The sequence below is a fragment of the Colossoma macropomum genome, unplaced genomic scaffold, assembly GCF_904425465.1.
Source record: "Colossoma macropomum unplaced genomic scaffold, Colossoma_macropomum, whole genome shotgun sequence".
Lineage (NCBI taxonomy): Eukaryota > Metazoa > Chordata > Actinopteri > Characiformes > Serrasalmidae > Colossoma > Colossoma macropomum.
The window spans coordinates 13,939,690-13,957,887 of record NW_023494793.1 but is presented as its reverse complement, the minus strand read 5'-3'; the positions used below and the strand labels follow the sequence as shown (position 1 = coordinate 13,957,887).

Below are 18,198 nucleotides of genomic sequence, written 5' to 3'. Positions count from 1 at the left end.
TGAAAACACGTACCTTGCTTTTCTCACACTGAAGTCATCCTGTTTGTTGTCTGTTCTCTGACCAACACCCCATTTTTCAATGTCTTTTCATCCTTCCTCTCTGTTCTGTTTAGGTTTGATGTCTTTGTTGCTGAAGGGCAGGTTTGATATCTGGTGAATCAGTGCTGGTGAATAGAAGCAGAATGTGAGGAATGTTCTTCAAGGCCATTAACAGAAATAGAGAGATGTGTTGCCATGGCGTTACCACGACAATTCTACAGTGTTACCACAGAATCCTCTCTGTTCGTAGGGTGTGTGTTCAGCAGCTATGATTGCCTAAAGCCATCATTTCAGGGAGTGGATCATGGAGGCAAGATATTAGTATGGGTGTGTATGAAGTTTGATCATGAGTATGCAGGTCTCATCTGCAGCAACAGTTGCTAATGGTTGAGGTTATGAAACACAATGAGAGATTATAGTGCACACCGTTGACTTTTGTCAAGTTTAGAGTGTCGTTAGTAGGGGTCAGCCAGTATGTTTTTTTTCAGGGCTGACCGATACTGATTGCTAGTAATCAGGGAAGCTGATAACAAAATTTCGGTTTATTTACCATAATTTTGATGTAAATTTTCACATTACAAACAAGAATGAATTCACTCTTACTCACAAGTTACATTAAAGGAATATCAGAACATTATAAAGTGTTTTGAGCATTTGATGGTATAGGTTTTTTTAGGTTTTAACATTTGTAAGAAAAAAAAATCTAATTGTTTATAAAAAGTAGATGTGTAGCATGAGTCACTGACGGTGTTGAAAGGGCACACATCAGGAGTAGAGCTTGTCTTTTCAGTAAATGGATGCAAGCGAAAAGCCTAGATACAGACTAAAACTGTATAAAGCCTACACTAACTGAGTACATAGAACTGTAAATGTAACCCCAGTAAAAATATTACTTTAAGCATCTGAGCAATAATGCCTTAAAAATTGCCCCTATTTTGTAAAAAAACAACAACAGCGAGGGCATATGAATGTTAACATGTTTATTTATATTTCATGCGATTTATTTCATGCGATAAGAAGCAGTAGATGGACGTGTTGAATGTTTCAGGTGTATTCAGCGCTGCATGGTTCGATGGAAGTGGCCCGTTTAGTGTAAGCAGAGCAGTGGATTCTTTGGAAGTAACAAACTGCAGCTGTCTGTACTTTTAATGAGCAAAAATAGAAATTAAAATGACCAGATTTTGTGTATAACCGATTTATTGAAAGTAAAATAGTTTTTAGTTTTACAAATAGTTCACTGTTTTCTGGATGCTTGTCTGCATAGTTAGCTGCTCAATGAAGCTCCGCTATAGGCTCACATATTCCAAACACATTCAGATTACTACAGAAGCAGTATGGATTCACACACTGTTTCTGCTCCCATACGTGTGTTTTTTGCAGTTGATTTATTTATTTGATTTATGTATTTACTGTAGTCTATAGAGTAGTTTGGTATTCACTGTAGAGATTCCCGGTATTGAGGGCATTACTGCATCTTCCGTCTCATCACCATTGTGCCCTTGTAAGGTCTGCCTTTTTGCACGACAATGAAGTGTAATCTCTGGAGATCTGGTCAAATCACACACTTCCACTTTCTACTGTGTATTGTGTTCTAAAGTATACTTAAAAAAATTATTCACTATAATGTGATCTTGTAGGTGTGGTAGTTTTAGAGTAGCTCTTGTGCTATACTAGTGATGTAAGGAGGCTACTCTTATATGGTGGTAAAAACTTGTGATTTTGTTGCAATAAAGAATCTACTGTTGTGGTGTTTCACTTTTGTAAAATTGTTTTAATTAGACAAGAAAGACATTTAAACATGAAAAAAGAGCTGATACTCCTACCTGAAGTGGTTATGTGATGGAGCTGCATTGCAGGGAGTGTGGATTGGACACATGGCGGTGCTCTGATAACGGTCAGTAGCTTCTGTGGCCATGCAGAAAGTGATGAAGGTTGTAGCGCAAGGCGATGTGCATGTCTTGAATACATTTATGATGCATTCTAAGCTAGACCAACTGTAATTTAGTTGTTAAAATTTTCTGTGTATTACCAATAACTGTTTTATGTAAAGGGCTTTGCTGATAATGTATTTTAGGCTACAATTTTTGTAACTCAAAAAAGGGAATATAGGGAAATGAATACCAATGTAACACAATCAAAGTCCTCATATAGTAGGTTGCACCAGTCAAATTTGTGAAACATTGGTCAACAATCAAGGGCTCAGAGAAGAGGTCAGTAATGGCTTTTGAACCATACTCTTTTGTACTGTTCTTCTGAAGCCTCTAAGCAGAGGTAGAAGAAGGAATATAGAAGAAAAGAGGCAATGCAAACACTTGCATGCAAGCTTAGCCAGCCATTTCAGACCTACTGGAGAACTGTTCTGTTCGAGTGTATGTTTTCCAGGCATATTTTTAGTGGTCCATCTGCAGTTGTAATCATGCCTTTCTCTCCTGTGTTGCTGTAGTGGAACTCTCATTACACGCAGCCTCTGGGAAGTGGTTTAATATGAGCCTGAGTTTTATTTTTACAATGAGACATCTCCATTTACCCAGACTGAATGTCCTTTGACACCCCATAATATCTCTGTCATAATATCCTGACAGAACTCTAAAACAAACCTCTGGGTATGTCTGTGTGTGAACAGATCTCCCTGCATTTATCTTGACTGATTTTCTCTGACTTGTTTTAGCAAGTTGCACAGGTGTCTGTTTTGCCTTTGAAGGACTTCAGGGCTTTGCGTTTGAAGTACTGAGGTGTTGCGCTGAGGGCCCAGTGGTTTTTTTTGAGTGATTGTTTCTTTTCTGCAGGGTTTTTTTTTTCCTGAATGTAGAATTCAGTCACCTTTCTCAAGATGTGTTGATATGGCAAGACCCTATTGCACCGTGCACTCAGGGACTGTATAAAAAGCCTGCTGTCACGCTCAGTTAAATGTTGTTGGTGTTTGCAGTGGTGGTGTGGCTGTAAATAGTAATCAGCACTGTGAAGACGTGCAAGAGAGTGAATCTGGGTGGCTGTGAGAAACAGGTAAATCTTGTGTTCACTTGCGTCCAAGTATGTCTTAACATTTAATGTCGTTTTCCAAAGCACTTCCTATCAGTGTTTTATTTTAATTGTTGTGAATGTGGCTACAAAGATAACTTCTTTATGAACGAGTTTGTGAGGCTGAAGAAGAGAACAGATGAGGGTAGGCTACTTAGATTATCATTAGTCTTACGGGCCGTTAGAAAGATTTATCATTAGTACTATTAAGAAGTAGCATTGAATTATACCCCTATCCAACCACCTGACTGCTAGATACCAACTTTGCCTCTTTTTAAACTGGGAAAGCCCTGCTGTGGACCATGAAAGTGAGTATATGAAGACCCTTTAGCCACATTAGGCCATGATCTTACCACCTCATTCAAGGGCGAGAACTCTTTGATCGTTCCGTCTGAAGATGCAGGAAGTCTTGGTGTGATTCTGGATGGCCAGTTATCATTCTCAGCTCATATTATGAACCTGACTTGGTCATGGATGTTTCTCCTGTACAACATCCAGAGGATTCAACCCTTTCTCACTCAAGAGGCCACCCAGGTGCTAGTCCAGTCTCTCGTCGTCTCAAGGCTTGACTACTGCGAGTCGCCCTTGGCTGGTCTTCCTATGCAACTCATCCAGAATCCAGCAGCACGGCTCGTCTTTAATCTTCCCAAGTTCAGTCATGGCACTCCACTGCTGCGCTCCCTTTACTGGCTTCCTGTAGCTGCATGCATCAGATTTAAAACCCTAAAGTCTAGAAAGCCAAAAACAGCAATGGTCAAAACTTGAGCTGTACCTCGAGCCCTTTGAGCTTCAAGTACAGCTCGGCTTGACCCGCCATGCTTCAAGTACAGCTCGGCTTGACCCGCCATGCTTCAAGACGCATGGAGGACAAGCATCAAAACTTTTCTCTGTCCTGGCACCCAGGTGGTGGAACGAACTCCCACTGGCTGTCCGAACAGCAGACTCTCTCGCGGTCTTCAAACGCAGACTGAAGACACATCTCTTTATACAGAACTTAAGTGAGCACTGAGTTAAGTATTTATTGAAATGTATTGCAATGTGAGGTGTTTTAATTCTGTTCCTTTTTCTCTAGATATCAACATGGGCTTTTGTTTCTAGCAATATCGGAGCTCAGGACTCTCTCTAACCTGTTTGTTACTACCAAAGATACTTTCTCTGAGTAGACAACAGAGCACTTTTGTAAGTTGCTCTGGATAAAAGTGTCTGCTAAATGCTGTAAATGTAGATGTCTTGTTTTTGTAGCAGAGGAAGGTGTAGAAGTTACATTCTTGAGGAAGGACTCACTTGGCTTGTGTCTGTGAAGCAAAGGTTCATTTTAGTACATCTGAACATTCTAGACCCGCTTGTCTTGCATATACAGTCGCACTTCTTCCTCTATGACATTACCATCTTTCTCTTCAGTGTTTACCGTAATGGCAGTGTTGACTCAGGTTCTCTAGCCAAGGGGCATTAAGGAATGTGGACTTAGGCCAGTGCTGGCTAGTGATACCAAACATTTTTACTGGCCATCTGTCACAAACGCTCCCTAACTTCTTGCTAATAGCCTAAACATAAGGTGTGTATGAAGTAATGTTAAGTGTGGATCCCCAAAAATGGCGATGGAGCTAAGCTGCTGCATAGATTGTTTATCAGACCTACCTTTAGAGCATCTCTGAACAAAACAAACCATGGTGACTGGTCAAGCATACCATTGCCAGTTTCAGGTTTCGCACACTCTTTGACTTTTTTACTGAAATCCTCTGACCTTCTCAAGTTCGACAGCTTAGAGTAAATGCTAATATGCTCTACAAACAGCGCTCCTAAATGTCTTTGCCTCTTTCAGTCTTGCACATTTTCACAGATTTGTAAGGGGTTGAGTCTGAAGAGTTTGAGGTTCATCAAGTTAATTCGCCTTTTATCTTCCAAACACTGACAATCGCCAATCTCTTATTTATTCCGAATGGTGCTTCAAATGCTGCTGGACTCCTTCTGAGCAAACTGGAGTAGTTCTGTCTCAAATTATGTGCTTTTAGGCGTTGTCTGGAAGCTCGATCTCTTTGATGGTTTTGACTCACATTTCTATGACTGGCACACTCTGTTCTCCACCGCTGACTCACTCCATTCCGTGCCACCCCTTCATCAAATCTTCCCCCTTTAACCTTTGAACTGGAAATGATTACTGCTAATGTTGCGTACACAGTAGCTGATTTGACGCTGGAGTATTTGGGTGTATCCATTGCATTAGACTTAACTGAGGCATTTGTGTGTTATTTTAATACATACAAATGTGGTTGCAGATACACCCTTTTGTAAACATTCAAAGTATTTTCCCACCTTGTCAGCATTCACTAAGGTGAGGTCAGGAGGGAGAGGTAAGAAATGTGAACACTGTGGACATAATTTGACCAGTCTGAACCAGTATTTCCAGTCACGGTGAAAGCACTAAGGTGTAAGCTTTTGTTGTTTTGGTGTTAGGTGGGATCTGGTAGATTATGCAAGCAATTCACCAAGTGATGGCATGTGAAGTGTAATTATATCTTAATTGTTTCATGAATTCCACTGGTATGCTTGTTAGAAAACAACTATGTACGCTGGAGCCGAGTAATTGGGCTCTTGTCTATAATTTGCGTGCAGTTTTTAATTCAGCGTATTCATCGGCTTAAAGTATAACAGTTTTAAGTCCTTTCATAACCAGGGCTAGTGTTTTTGTTTTGATGTGTCACAGTACACACAGCCCTTAAACATATGTTATCTGATTACAGTTTGGCCTGTTTTCCAGGCGCAGCTCTTCATGAGTTTCCTTTCTCTCACCCTCGAGTCACTGAAGCGGATGAAACCCAAACAGCTGGCCTTTGGACAAAGGCAGACGTCTAAACATGGAAAAAGTCTAGACTCTACTAAACCTTTCATTTATTTGTGCGGCGCAAATACTTTTGCGCTCTCAGTCGGCAACAGCAGTTTCTATTTTCACCTCTCTTCTCCTCTGCTTTGCTTCTCTGGATGCTGAGTTAAATGTTTCCAGTCAAGCTACAGTAGCAAATAACAGGAATGTGGACACCTATGGTAGCTCAGTAATTCCACAAGGGTTATGTGAGTGGAGTATGCACTGACACTACTTTCCAAGCTATAACACTGTGTAATGGTCTGTCTAGTGCTATGCTAGTGACTGCGTTGACTGGGTAAAGTAAGCCTCAGCATTTTGAAATCCTCCAGAATTTTCAGCCTCTCTGTCTGCCACATCTATAGCAAAAGGTTGAGTACCAGACAGTTTTGCTGTGTTTATCTCTGCTTAGTAAAAGAACAGAAAAAATGTTGACTCTGAATACACTACAGTACATGCCAGTGGGCCAGGTATTGAAGCGTCAGCCCGTTGTCTTTTATTTTAAGTGCGTTGTAAGTCAAAGGTTTTCTGTTCTTTTGCTAACTACCCTGAAATACAGGGAAGTTGTCTACGGTAATATATTGTATGGTAGTGCAGCACAATGATATTGGAATCACATCAGTATTGGCAGATAATTGCTTAAAAAAGTCTAGGGCCCAATCTCATTTCTTCTTTTTACCCCTACCCCTTGTTTTCAAGTGTCACCCTCACCCTTGGAACTGAGTTAGTGGTTGAAATCTTCCTATGAAAGGGGACAACCCTCAAATAAGAAAAAAAACTAAAACAAAAACCTTGTTTCATTAACAGGCTACTAACAGAGCATTAGCATGCTTTTTAGCGATTATTTTATTTATTTTTTTTTTTATTAATTTATTTTATTTTTTTATGCTTGTTATGAAGAAAACAACCATAATACATTGAAACGACATTTAACTAAGATAATACAATGGTTATCGTCATTTTTAACACAGAAAATTCACATTTGTGGGTTTCTTTGGTCGCTCATGCAGCCATCTTGCTGGTTTTTAACACTCTGTTTGGAGTGAGCCTCTGGAAAACCTCCGTTTGGAGGGCCATGTAGCCCTAACACTTCGCCCTATCCCTCTATCTCAACAAAAATCAGGACACCCTACCCCTATACGTGAATGCACAAAACAGAGGGCTAAAGGCCAAGTGGTAGGGACAAGGAGTGAAATGGGATTGGGGCTTGATTTGATTGATAAAATAAAGTAATCTGTTATTAGTCCCACAACAGGGAAATTCAGTGATATTTCAAACAAATTCTCTTGTAATGAAAATCTCTTTCGGACTGAAGAATTTTCTTAGCCTTCAGTGAGCTAACTCTTGGTAGTGGAGGAACGTGTGTGTGTTTATTTGCTGTTGATTTTGTGTTCTTGTGTGTCTACTGTTGAAATTATAAAGTGAGCTTGTTGATATTGATGTCATCGTCTCAGTTTCTGCATCAACCCACAATTCTCACATCGGTGCATCCCTGTATGATACGTACAGCAGTTGGAGATTATGTTGGAGATGCTGGAGTGTTTCTTTAACAGCAGAACATAGGCGGGTGAAATCAGATTTATGCCTAGTTGATGAGGATGGGAATTGAGTCCCCACTAAGATGTTGAGACTAATTGAGGTTGTGAGCAGAAATACGACTGGCTCCTTCCCCTGTGATTATGGCAAGCTGAATAACAATGTGGATCAACTAGAGTCTCTTGAGACCACAATGATTAAAAGGCCCTAACGAGGGAAAGGCTTGTTAAGTCCCACTAATTGTCCGAGAGCGCTAATGATGGGGCGGGCATGCTTTCTCCAGCCCAAGTGCTCAAGGAATGTAACGATGACACTGCCTGAACTGGGTCACAGTGGGTAGGAGTCCATTTTTTGTGTGTGTGTGTGTGTGTGTGTGTGTGTGTGTGTGTCTTTTGGTGTTTTAATGTAGATTCCTTTTCCTTCTTACACTTTCTCACACACTAACTGCATCTCAAAGTCTTTGTCTTTTCCCGTTTGATGCTTTTCTTGGCCTGAAATAAAATCCAGGACAGTATGACACAGACAGTGATCTGATGCTAATGTGTCTGTATCCCAGGATTCCTTAAATTCTTCCCATTATTAGTCATCTAGTTATATAATGAGCCTATAAACCATCTGGTCATTTTAGTGCGGAGTGTTTGAGCTGTATTGTGAGCTGACATTGTCCCAGACTGCAATAACAGTAACAGTTCTGTCATCTCATGCCATTGTTTGTGTGCGTCATTTCCAAATTCTGAAGAATTAGAAGAAAAGGTCTGTATTTTTTCATGTTTTTCATTAACATTCTTGACTTAAATTGACTGAAAATCAAATATATCGTATAACTATTAGATAGGTTCAGGCAATCTGCATTGCTTCGCTGCACCTTCTAGATTTCAGCATGCCTGCATGACTTGAATTACAATTGGGAGTCAATCTGTTTCCATCATGTCAACACACTCCCATTCTTCCACTGTGTAAACATCTTGGCACACAGTTTGAGACATGGTCTTATTCCACATTCATAGAACATTCTTGGCAGGTAAACATTGTAAACCAGTGAAAACTTTGTGTACCTGTTTTTAGTTGGTTTTGAATATTTCAGAGACAAGAAGCCAGGAACAAGTATGGTGTAAAAATAAAAATGTTGAAAATGCCTTGCATTACAATAATACAGCCTATATATTCAAGACATACTTGATGTATGTATCAGAATGTAGCTTTTTTTGTTAACTGATAAGCAATGACAGCCCTCATGAGTTGCATGTTGACAGTTTATTTTGTAAGCTAGATATATCACAGCCTTTGAAGACAGTTAAGCTCACTGAACATGTGTTATCATTGTTTGCATATTGATTTAGTTTGTTGTGTCATTGTTTCTTATGATAGTTCCATGACTGTTTGGTCCACCTCTGAATATTATTTGTCTGGAACAAAGCCTACAGTCTCTCAAATGCATTGCTCTGTTCCCCAAATTTACTTGGGTCTATATGCTTGTGCCCAGGTCAGTGGATAAAGGAGCAGGGAACTAAATCTGGATGGAAAAATGTGAGCAAAACTGTCTTTGAAGCTAGTTTGAAGGTAACAGATTGAATATGCGCCTCTAGCAGTTGACCTTTTTGTCAGTTTAACTCCAGCTGTAAGTTTGGCTTTAGAGTTTTATAGATTAGTTGACGCTCATTGTTAAGACACAAACACTGATTGTTGGGTTGTCAGCGGTGGCTTGACCCTGGCCCACTTTGGACCCTGCGTTTCTAAATCCAGTCCAGGCATGTTTTTGCTTTTGGCTATATACTTTGTGCGGTCAGACTAGACTGCTCAGTCTGTCCTCTGCAGATTCTGCTAGGTTGAAATATGTCAGTTCAGGGGTTTCAGTAGTATCCTTTGGTGGAGAAAAACAGTAGTGAATGTGTTGTATTAGATTAGGGCTGTTCCAGAGAATTATTTGCAAGGGAATTGAATGTACTGGCTTTGGTACATTGTTTTCGACACTGAACTATGACTTACTTGTGCTACTGAAATGTTTCTGTATTTATTTTTATAATTTCCCTGCCTCATGACTGGTTGAGCAGTGATGTTTTGCTTTCACAGTAAATACTTTAAATGGATTGTGGTGGACGTGTTGGACATGCATAGTGGAATGATACAGAAAACGTGGCAAAGCTCTACATTTTCATATTGGACACATTCTCAATGCGACTCCAACCCATCTGCTTTTTAAAAGTTGGCTCTTGAACTTTGTTTGAATAAGGTTTGAGTTGTATCAATATCAGTTGAAATTTAAGCAAAAAGCCATATTCTAATCTGATTTTAGCAAGAGACTCTTCAAGTAATTAATGTCAGGAGGTTGAACTGGGGCTTAATGTGACTAGCTTGGTTTCAGGCCACAGCTCTTAAGCTTGGTTGGCTACAATATGTAAAGCTTTTAAACAGCGCTTCCCAAACCACAATTCAGTCGTACCAATTTACCATGTCTATAGTTCAACAAATAGGCTGTATAAAGTATATATTGTATTTAGTGACCCATATGACAAGAATAAAGGTATTAAAAAGTTAGAAATGATCAGGAGCAGCTTATTATGGATTATAAAAGGGATCAAAACATATTGCCATATTGCAAAATTCTGGTTTGTTTACTAGCATGAATGTATAGTATGCAAAGCATCTGTGTTTGCATTCATTAGTCCAGAACTGGAGCTTTATTCTCTTTGGTTTTTGTCCAGGACAGGACTCTGGACTCCGGTAAGGGCAGAGGCGGCGGGGTATGTGTTATGGTGAACTCTCGATGGGGAACAGATGTAGCAGTTCTAGCCAGTCGCTGCTCTCCAGACATTGAACTCATAACAGTCAAAGTTCGTCCCTTTTTTTTGCCCAGGGACTTCAGCTCAGTCATTCTCAGTACAGTCTACATCCCACCTCAGGCAGATAAGTCACGTGCTTTGGAGGTTTTGTACGAGACCATTAATGGACTTGAGAACGTTCACCCTGAGGCTGTTTTTATTGTGGTTGGGGATTTTAACAGGGCAAACTTGAAGAAAGTCCTGCCCAAATACTACCAGCACATTAAATTTCCCACCCGAGGAGAACAGACTCTTGACCACTGCTACACTGCAATCAAGGACAGTTACAAACCCCTCCCCCACCCTACGTTCGGCAAAGCTGATCACACCTCTATTCATCTCCTGCCTGCATACAAACAAAGACTTAAACAGGCAAAACCAGTTCTCAGATCAGTCTGTCAATGGAGTGATGAGGCCATCTTCACACTTCAGGACTGCTTTGAATCCACAGACTGGAAGATGTTCCGTGACGCGGCTGGCACAGACATCAATGAATACACTGACTCCATCACAAGCTACATCAATAAATGCACTGAAGACATTGTACCAAAAATCAATGTCAGAACATTTCCCAACCAGAAATCCTGGATCAATGCTGAGGTTCGAGCCAAACTAAGAGCTCGGGCTGCTGCCTACAACTCTGGTGACCCGGCTAGCTACAAGAAGGCCAGATATGACCTCCAGAGGACCATCAGGCTGGCCAAAAGGAGCTATAGGGACAGAGTGGAATCCAACTATCTTGGCTCTGATCTCAGACGTATGTGGAGTGGCCTGCGCACCATCACTGACTACAAAGAAGGTGTGATCTGTGATAGCAGCTCTTCCTCCTCACTTGCAGATGAACTTAATGCTCATTATGCTCGTTTTGAGGCAACTAACACCTCACCTGCTGAGAAACTCCCAGTAGATGAGGAGAGCTGCGCTCTAGCCATTCCCCTGTCTGAGGTGGTGAGATCCTTCAGGGCAGTTAACCCACGCAAGGCACCCGGTCCCGATGGCGTCCACAGCCGTGTACTTAAAGCATGTGCCAACCAGCTGGCTGAGGTTTTCACTGACGTCTTTAACCTCTCCTGAAGACTGTCAGTGATTCCCAAGTGCTTTAAGCAAACCACAATTGTTCCGGTCCCCAAGAAATCGTCTGTCACCTGCCTGAATGACTACCGCCCTGTTGCACTGACATCAACAGTTATGAAGTGCTTCGAGCAGCTGGTCAAAGCTCACATCTGTTTAACACTTCCAGCCACCATGAACCCTCACCAATTTGCATACCGCTCCAACAGATCCACAGATGACGCCATTGCACTAACAGTACACACTGCTCTCACACACTTGGACAGAAAGAATACATATGTAAGAATGCTGTTCATAGATTACAGCTCAGCATTCAACACAATCATCCCTGCCAAACTCATTCCTAAGCTCACAGACTTGGGTTTGAACTCTCATCTGTGCAACTGGATACTGGACTTCTTGACGAGCAGACCTCAGGTGGTGAAAGTTGGGAACAACTTCTCTTCCACACTGACTCTGAGCACAGGGGCTCCCCAGGGATGTGTGCTCAGCCCCCTCCTGTACTCCCTGTATACACATGACTGTGTAGCCAAACACACGTCTAACATCATCTTCAAGTTTGCTGATGACACCACCATCCTAGGCCTCATCACTGATGGAGATGAAACAGCCTACAGAGACGAGGTCAGCGCTCTGTCAGAGTGGTGTCATGACAGCAATCTCTGTCTCAACATCAGCAAAACAAAGGAGATGATTGTGGACTACAGGAAGCGGCAGAGGGGTGGTCACTCTCCCCTGTTCATCAATGGAGCCGAAGTGGAGAGAGTCAGCAGTGTGAAGTTCCTCGGCGTACACCTCACTGATGACCTCACCTGGTCCCTCCACACCAACACTATCGTAAGATTTGCCCGTCAGCGTCTCTTCTTTCTGCGCAGGCTCAGGAAGTTTGGTCTGCCTCCTCAGATCCTCACCAACTTCTACAGATGCACCATAGAGAGCATCCTCACAGGCTGCATCACTGTCTGGTACAGCAGCTGCACTGCCTGTGACCGCAAGGCCCTTAAAGGAGTGGTGAGGACAGCAGAAGCCATCATAGGCAACAGACTACCAGCCTTAGAGGATGTCTACCAGTCCCGCTGCCTCAGGAAGACCAAAAAAGATCCGGTCAGACAGCAGCCACCCAGCACACAGCCTGTTCACCATCCTACCATCAGGCAGGAGATTTCGTAGCATACAGGCTAGGACAACCCGGTTAATGAACAGTTTCTACCCACAGGCTGTCAGGCTTCTGAACAAGCTGTGAAGCTGTGGGTCCTTCACTAAATACCATTTCACTCAGTCTTTTGTCAGTATTATTATTACATCATGTCATCTCTGTTATGGACAATAACACCTTAACACTAAGCCACTTTAAGAACAATAACAGTCACTTAGTCACTTTAAAATGTATATTGTCTGTATATTTGTGTACATTTCTCTATATTTGTGTATATTTTTATCTGTATTTTCTCTATATTTTGTGTATATTTAATATATTTCAGTTAGTTTTTCTTGTAATTTTATTTTTACTTGTTTACTTTCTGTAGAGTGTTTGTCCGAGCCTCACCACAAGCATTTCAATGCATAAATGTCCTGACATGTTGTGCATATGACAAATAAACTTGAAACTTGAACTTGAAACTAAGTAAGCTGTTCTGGTACATGCTTCATGCTAAACGCATGCTAGGGGCTGTAGTATCTGTATCCCGCCTTCTCTCCACTGACCACAGCCATGCATCACTCAGGAGCCAGTGCTGTCAGTGTCTCCTCAGCACAACATGTGCTAGTGATAATCAGTTGTACTGCAGCCCTCATATAAATTGAGTTCAGTGTGACTGGAGCTAGTAGGGCACTGTTGTGGCATGAACCAGACCACCCCTGGTAAAGAGTGGTGAGAGGCTAACTGCTTTTCCTCTGGTTAGGTTTGGTGTGGCTTTTTCAAGCTGGGAGGTTGTCTCGGTGATGAGCAGCATTATGACCCATAAAAAATCAGCAAGGTCACACGTTACTGAGTTATTGACGAAAGCTCCCCTAACTGACACATCTATATTGCCAATTTTTTTAAATGTATTTATTGTATTTATTTTTTTGTAGCAACTGTTGTCAGTTTGGATGAAAAAATCCTATTCAACTTTAAGAGAAATTGTACTCTGCAATTTTAAGCATGTTATTCATTTGAAGTGATACTTTTTTGTATGCATGTGAAAGTTCACACACTTAGGGTGGTAATGGGCTGAAGGTTTTTATTTAGTTTTTTTTTGTGTGATCAAGTTTACAGTAGCATGGTGGCAAATTTGTTGTACTTTCCAGCCCGACTAGTTTCAGTTGGCTACAACAGTATAGTCCAGCTTAGTATTGTCACATTGTAAACTGGAAACTCAACATTATGTAATGGCTCTAAACAAAGCACTACAGTGTCTCATTACTTTCAGTGGGATTTTTGACAACATTCTGTGAAGCTTGTTAAACCTCTCTACAGCTGCTATGAAGGAATGCATTTGTAGGTGGAGCATAGATAGGTAAATTTGGCTTGGTCATTTGGCCTCGTGTTAAAGGGGAACTCCACCACTTTCAAAAAATCTGCATAATCTAATGGTTAAGATGTAAACAAAGTCATTCAGGGTAGTTTGGTGCAAACACTTAATTCTTGAGAAACTAGGAACCAGACATCTGAAAAGCCTCTAAAAGCTACATCACAAAGTTATTACATTTAAATAGTTATGAATACTCAGCTTGATGTCTGAGACATTGATTTAGAGTAGTTTTGAGATGTTTTGGCCTAAAATGTAGGTATTTTAATCATTTTATGCTAATCTGTTTATGGTGGAGGGATACATTAAGGGTATTCTAAGCCAGTCCCTAAAGATTTTTTTTTCCTGGATTCACCACTATTTTACCATCATCAACATTACATATAAAAACCTCAGTAGACTTGTGTATGTTGGTGGTTTTAGATATTAAATAAAATTGTTATATTTGTGTTGTAGACATTGTGACCCCTGGTGCCCATCACCACCACTGTAAATGAATGACTGTGTACATTTCAACTACTGAATTATGCAGACACTTAGAAAAAATGGTGGAATTCTCTTTTAACTGGCACCAGCTCTATGGGTGAGGGCAAAACTCAACATTTGAAGGAAGTAAGGTGAAAGGTGATGTGAGATTTCTGTCGTCTTTGTTTCACATTCATAATAGTGTGTTTTTTCCCTTCTTTCTAAATTGACCTTTTGAACATGCATGCACTGTGGGTTAATAAGCTCCCTGGTATTGTCAGTAATGTGTGTTTTTGCTTTGGAATTCCTTTGAAACCTGTTAGATGTGGTCAGTGTATGTCAGCATATTTGAGCCACAGTCATGTGAAAGTGGATAGAAGCTGCTGACAGAACAGGTAATAGGCGTTTGTGCTTGTTCAGCTGTGAATGAATCTGAGAGGTAGAACCTCTGTGAAATGGATCCATGACAGCTCAGGATAATGTTAACTAGAGCCTGACAAGTGTCTCTCTCCCTCTCTCACTTTCTCCTGCAGGGCTCCTGAAGGCATTGGACAGCAGCTTGTGGTCACGTGATGGCTTTCCCTGTGAACCTGATTGGCCCATCTCCCTGGGGCTTCAGAATATCTGGTGGGCGGGACTTCAAGAAGGCCATAACAGTTTCCAAGGTAATGTTTTCACATCTTAATCCCAAGTACAGGTCCAGGTTAACCGTTAGCAACTTGTTTCTGTCCTAGCAAATGAAACAATGTAGCTCAGACCTTGTGTTACCTTTTGTCTTTTGTTTTTTTGCTCCATTTCCTATTCTTTTTTCAATGGCCACTGTGACCAGAGCTATCACTGGCTAGCTGGAGAGGAAGCTGCCTGATTACAGAAAGGGGAAAATATCTTTCTAATGGTCGAGCCATTGTTTTCGTTTTTTACAAGATATATTTTTCTAAGTCTCTCTTGGAAAAAGAAAAAGACCAGGAAGTGGAAGTCTCCATGTAGAACAGGAGGACGTGACTAAAGAGCTCTCCATAAACAGGCAGTGGTATGAGAGTAGAGAAAAGGGGAGAGTGTGTCTTTTACAGGCAGCATGGCTCTAAGTGAGGATATCCTGGCTGTACCACATAACAGTTAGCTGTACTGTTAGGAGTAGACACTAACAAACAATGTGTACTGGAAAAATACCATTATATTACAAGTTGGCATGTCAGAAGCTGATGTAACAGGACTGACACCCTGAACATGTTTGTTCTGAACATTGTGTACTTTGGTGTTTGTTGCTAAAGCAACATGAAGACAAAAATATTTAACTGTAAGACTTTTGAGATTTAGTAGTAAAAAGCTTAACAACTGCCTGAAGAGTAAAGAAGTTACAGCACGCTACAAACGCAATGTTGCAAACTATATAACAAATAACAAATATTAGTGCCAGCATTAGCAGACAAGGTCGCCATACTGGCAGCAGGACTACTTCCCTAAAGTTAAATAACTGTGACTTTAATGTTGGTCCATATTTGTGTGTTATGTACAAAAACTACAATGTTTGTACTGGCTGGATTTATAAATGTCATTAGCATAATCCAAGCTAGGAAGGCATTTGAGGCTTTTTCTGGCTATGAGCGGTTAATGACAGAGATGCTTGAGTCTTGAGTTTCGTTAAAGGGCATGAATTACTGGGCAGGATAAGTACATGTGTTGGACAGTGGACTATATTTGATTGAAGTGTTATTGGAAGTGAGTTCACCTAAGCATGCACTGGCACTTAGTTTCAAAAGTTGGCAATAGAAACAGCAGATGCCCTTTTTCCCTCCTGAGGTCTGGAGTCCTGTTAGCCAAGCCTTAATGTATTTGGGATCATTTTAAAGGCTCAATCCCATTTCCTATTTTTACCCCTACCCCTTGTTTTTGAGTGTCACCTTGTTTAAATCTCCTCTGAAATGGGACCCTCAAATTAAAAAGAATATTACTGCTTTAACAGGCTACTAGCGCTGCTCTGTAGGTGACCCTGCCAGTCTGCAGTGATAACAGAGGAGGGTGAAGTTCAGCAATCTCACTGCTGGGCTTTAGTTACATTTAGGGCATCATATGCCTTTGAAGAGGGGGATGTGATAATTATTTATTACTGCCCACCCCTAATTCTTCAGTGATATGAAGCTGAAGTCAGCTATTTGCCAGCTTTGCGTTCAAATTTTCCCATTCCACATTAAATGGAGCGGCACTTATATTCTGGTGCTTCAGGTGTCAGAACTGCTCAGCTATTAAAGTGGAACGGGAAATTTAGCTAGCTAGTTACTGAGACATCAGCATACTGGTAGCGCGATTTTTTTTTTTGCTTGTTTTAAAGAAAAGAACCATAGTACACTGAAGCGACATTAAACTCAAGTCAAGTCAAGAGGCTTTTGTCATTCCATCCATGTACAAGTACACAGTGGAGTGAAATTACGTTCCTCTAGGAACAGGGTGCAACATGGAACAAAAGAGTACAAAGTGCAAATGTGCAGACATAAGTGTGCAAACAAAAAATTAAACTAGAAACAATGCAATAAATATGATAAAGACATTAGATACAATAAACAGACAGGACAGTGCAGCACCGACACAGCACTCATTTCTGGACATGAGGTAGTGGAATAAGGTGCAGAGATATTTAACATGCTGTGATCTGTGAGTTTACGCAGTCAGATAACATACATAAACACAGCAGTTACTGAGGTAGTACTTGAGTAAACAGTGTAAACACAGTGTTAGCAGCAATGTTCCAGATAGTGCCAGTAGAGCATCAAAAGAGGTGCGTGTGTGTGTGTGTATGCAGAGTATGTGTGTAAGGGTTTTCAGATCAGTCCTTGTGAGTTTAAAAACCTGATCGCTTGAGGAACAAAGCTGTTGCAGAGTCTGGCAGTGATGGCACGGATGCTCCAGTACCTTTTGCCAGATGGCAGCAGTGAAAAAAGTCAATGTGAGGGATGGATGGGGTCACCCACAATGCTGGTGGTTTTGCGGATGCAGCGTGTGGTGTAGATGTCCATTATGGAGGGGAGAGAGACCCTGATGATCTTCTCGGCTGTCCTCTCTATACGCTGATGAGCCTTCTTCAGTCTCCGCAGGAAGTAGAGGCGCTGCTGGGCTCTCTTGGCTATGAAGGTGGTGTTGAGGGACCAGGTGAGGTTCTCTGTGACATGGACACCGAGAAACTTGGTGCTCCTGATGATTTCCACAGCAGAGCCAGTGATGTTCAGTGGGGGGTGGTTACCTCGCACTCTTTGGAAGTCAGCAACCATCTCCTTAGTTTTGTCCACATTCAGAGACAGGTTGTTGTTTCTGCACCAGTCCGTTAGCCGCTGCACCTCCTCTCTGTACGCTGCCTAATTATTCTTGCTGATCAGACCCACCACCGTCGTGTCATCAGCAAACTTGATGTGGTTTGAGCTGTACTTTGCAGTACAGTCGAGAGTCAGTAGAGTGAACAGCAGTGGACTAAGCACACAGCCCTGAGGGGCGCCGGTGCTCAGTGTGGTCGTGCTGGAGATGTTACCTATCCTGACTAACTGAGGTCTCTCAGTCAGGAAATCCAGGACCCAGTTACAGAGGGAGGTGTTCAGGCCCAGTAGACTCAGATAATACAATGGTTATCATATTAAGATTTAATGGAGAAAATACTCACATTTGTGAGTTTCTTTGGTCACTTGCACAGCCATCTTGTCTTTTTTGTTCTCATAACACTCGATTTGGGAAAAAAACTCCATGCCATGTAGCCCTAACACTTTGCCCTACCCCTCTATCTCAACAAAAATCAGGACACCCTACCCATAGATGTGAACGTGCAAAACAGAGGGCTAACGGGCAAGGGGTGAAGTGGGATTCGGCCTTTAAAACCCATTAGATTTTACACAAAAGC

The 18,198-nt window shown here is 41.5% G+C and overlaps 1 protein-coding gene across 1 annotated transcript in view; it reads left to right on the top strand.

The window, feature by feature from the left end:
- pdlim2 (PDZ and LIM domain 2 (mystique)) overlaps positions 1-18,198 on the top strand; it is an 80,336-nt gene that overhangs the window by 5,753 nt on the left and 56,385 nt on the right. The window contains exon 2 of the mRNA XM_036578562.1: positions 14,852-14,983. Coding sequence (XP_036434455.1) covers positions 14,891-14,983 — 93 coding nt within the window. The 5' untranslated portion in view covers positions 14,852-14,890. The remainder of the gene's footprint in view (positions 1-14,851; positions 14,984-18,198) is intronic.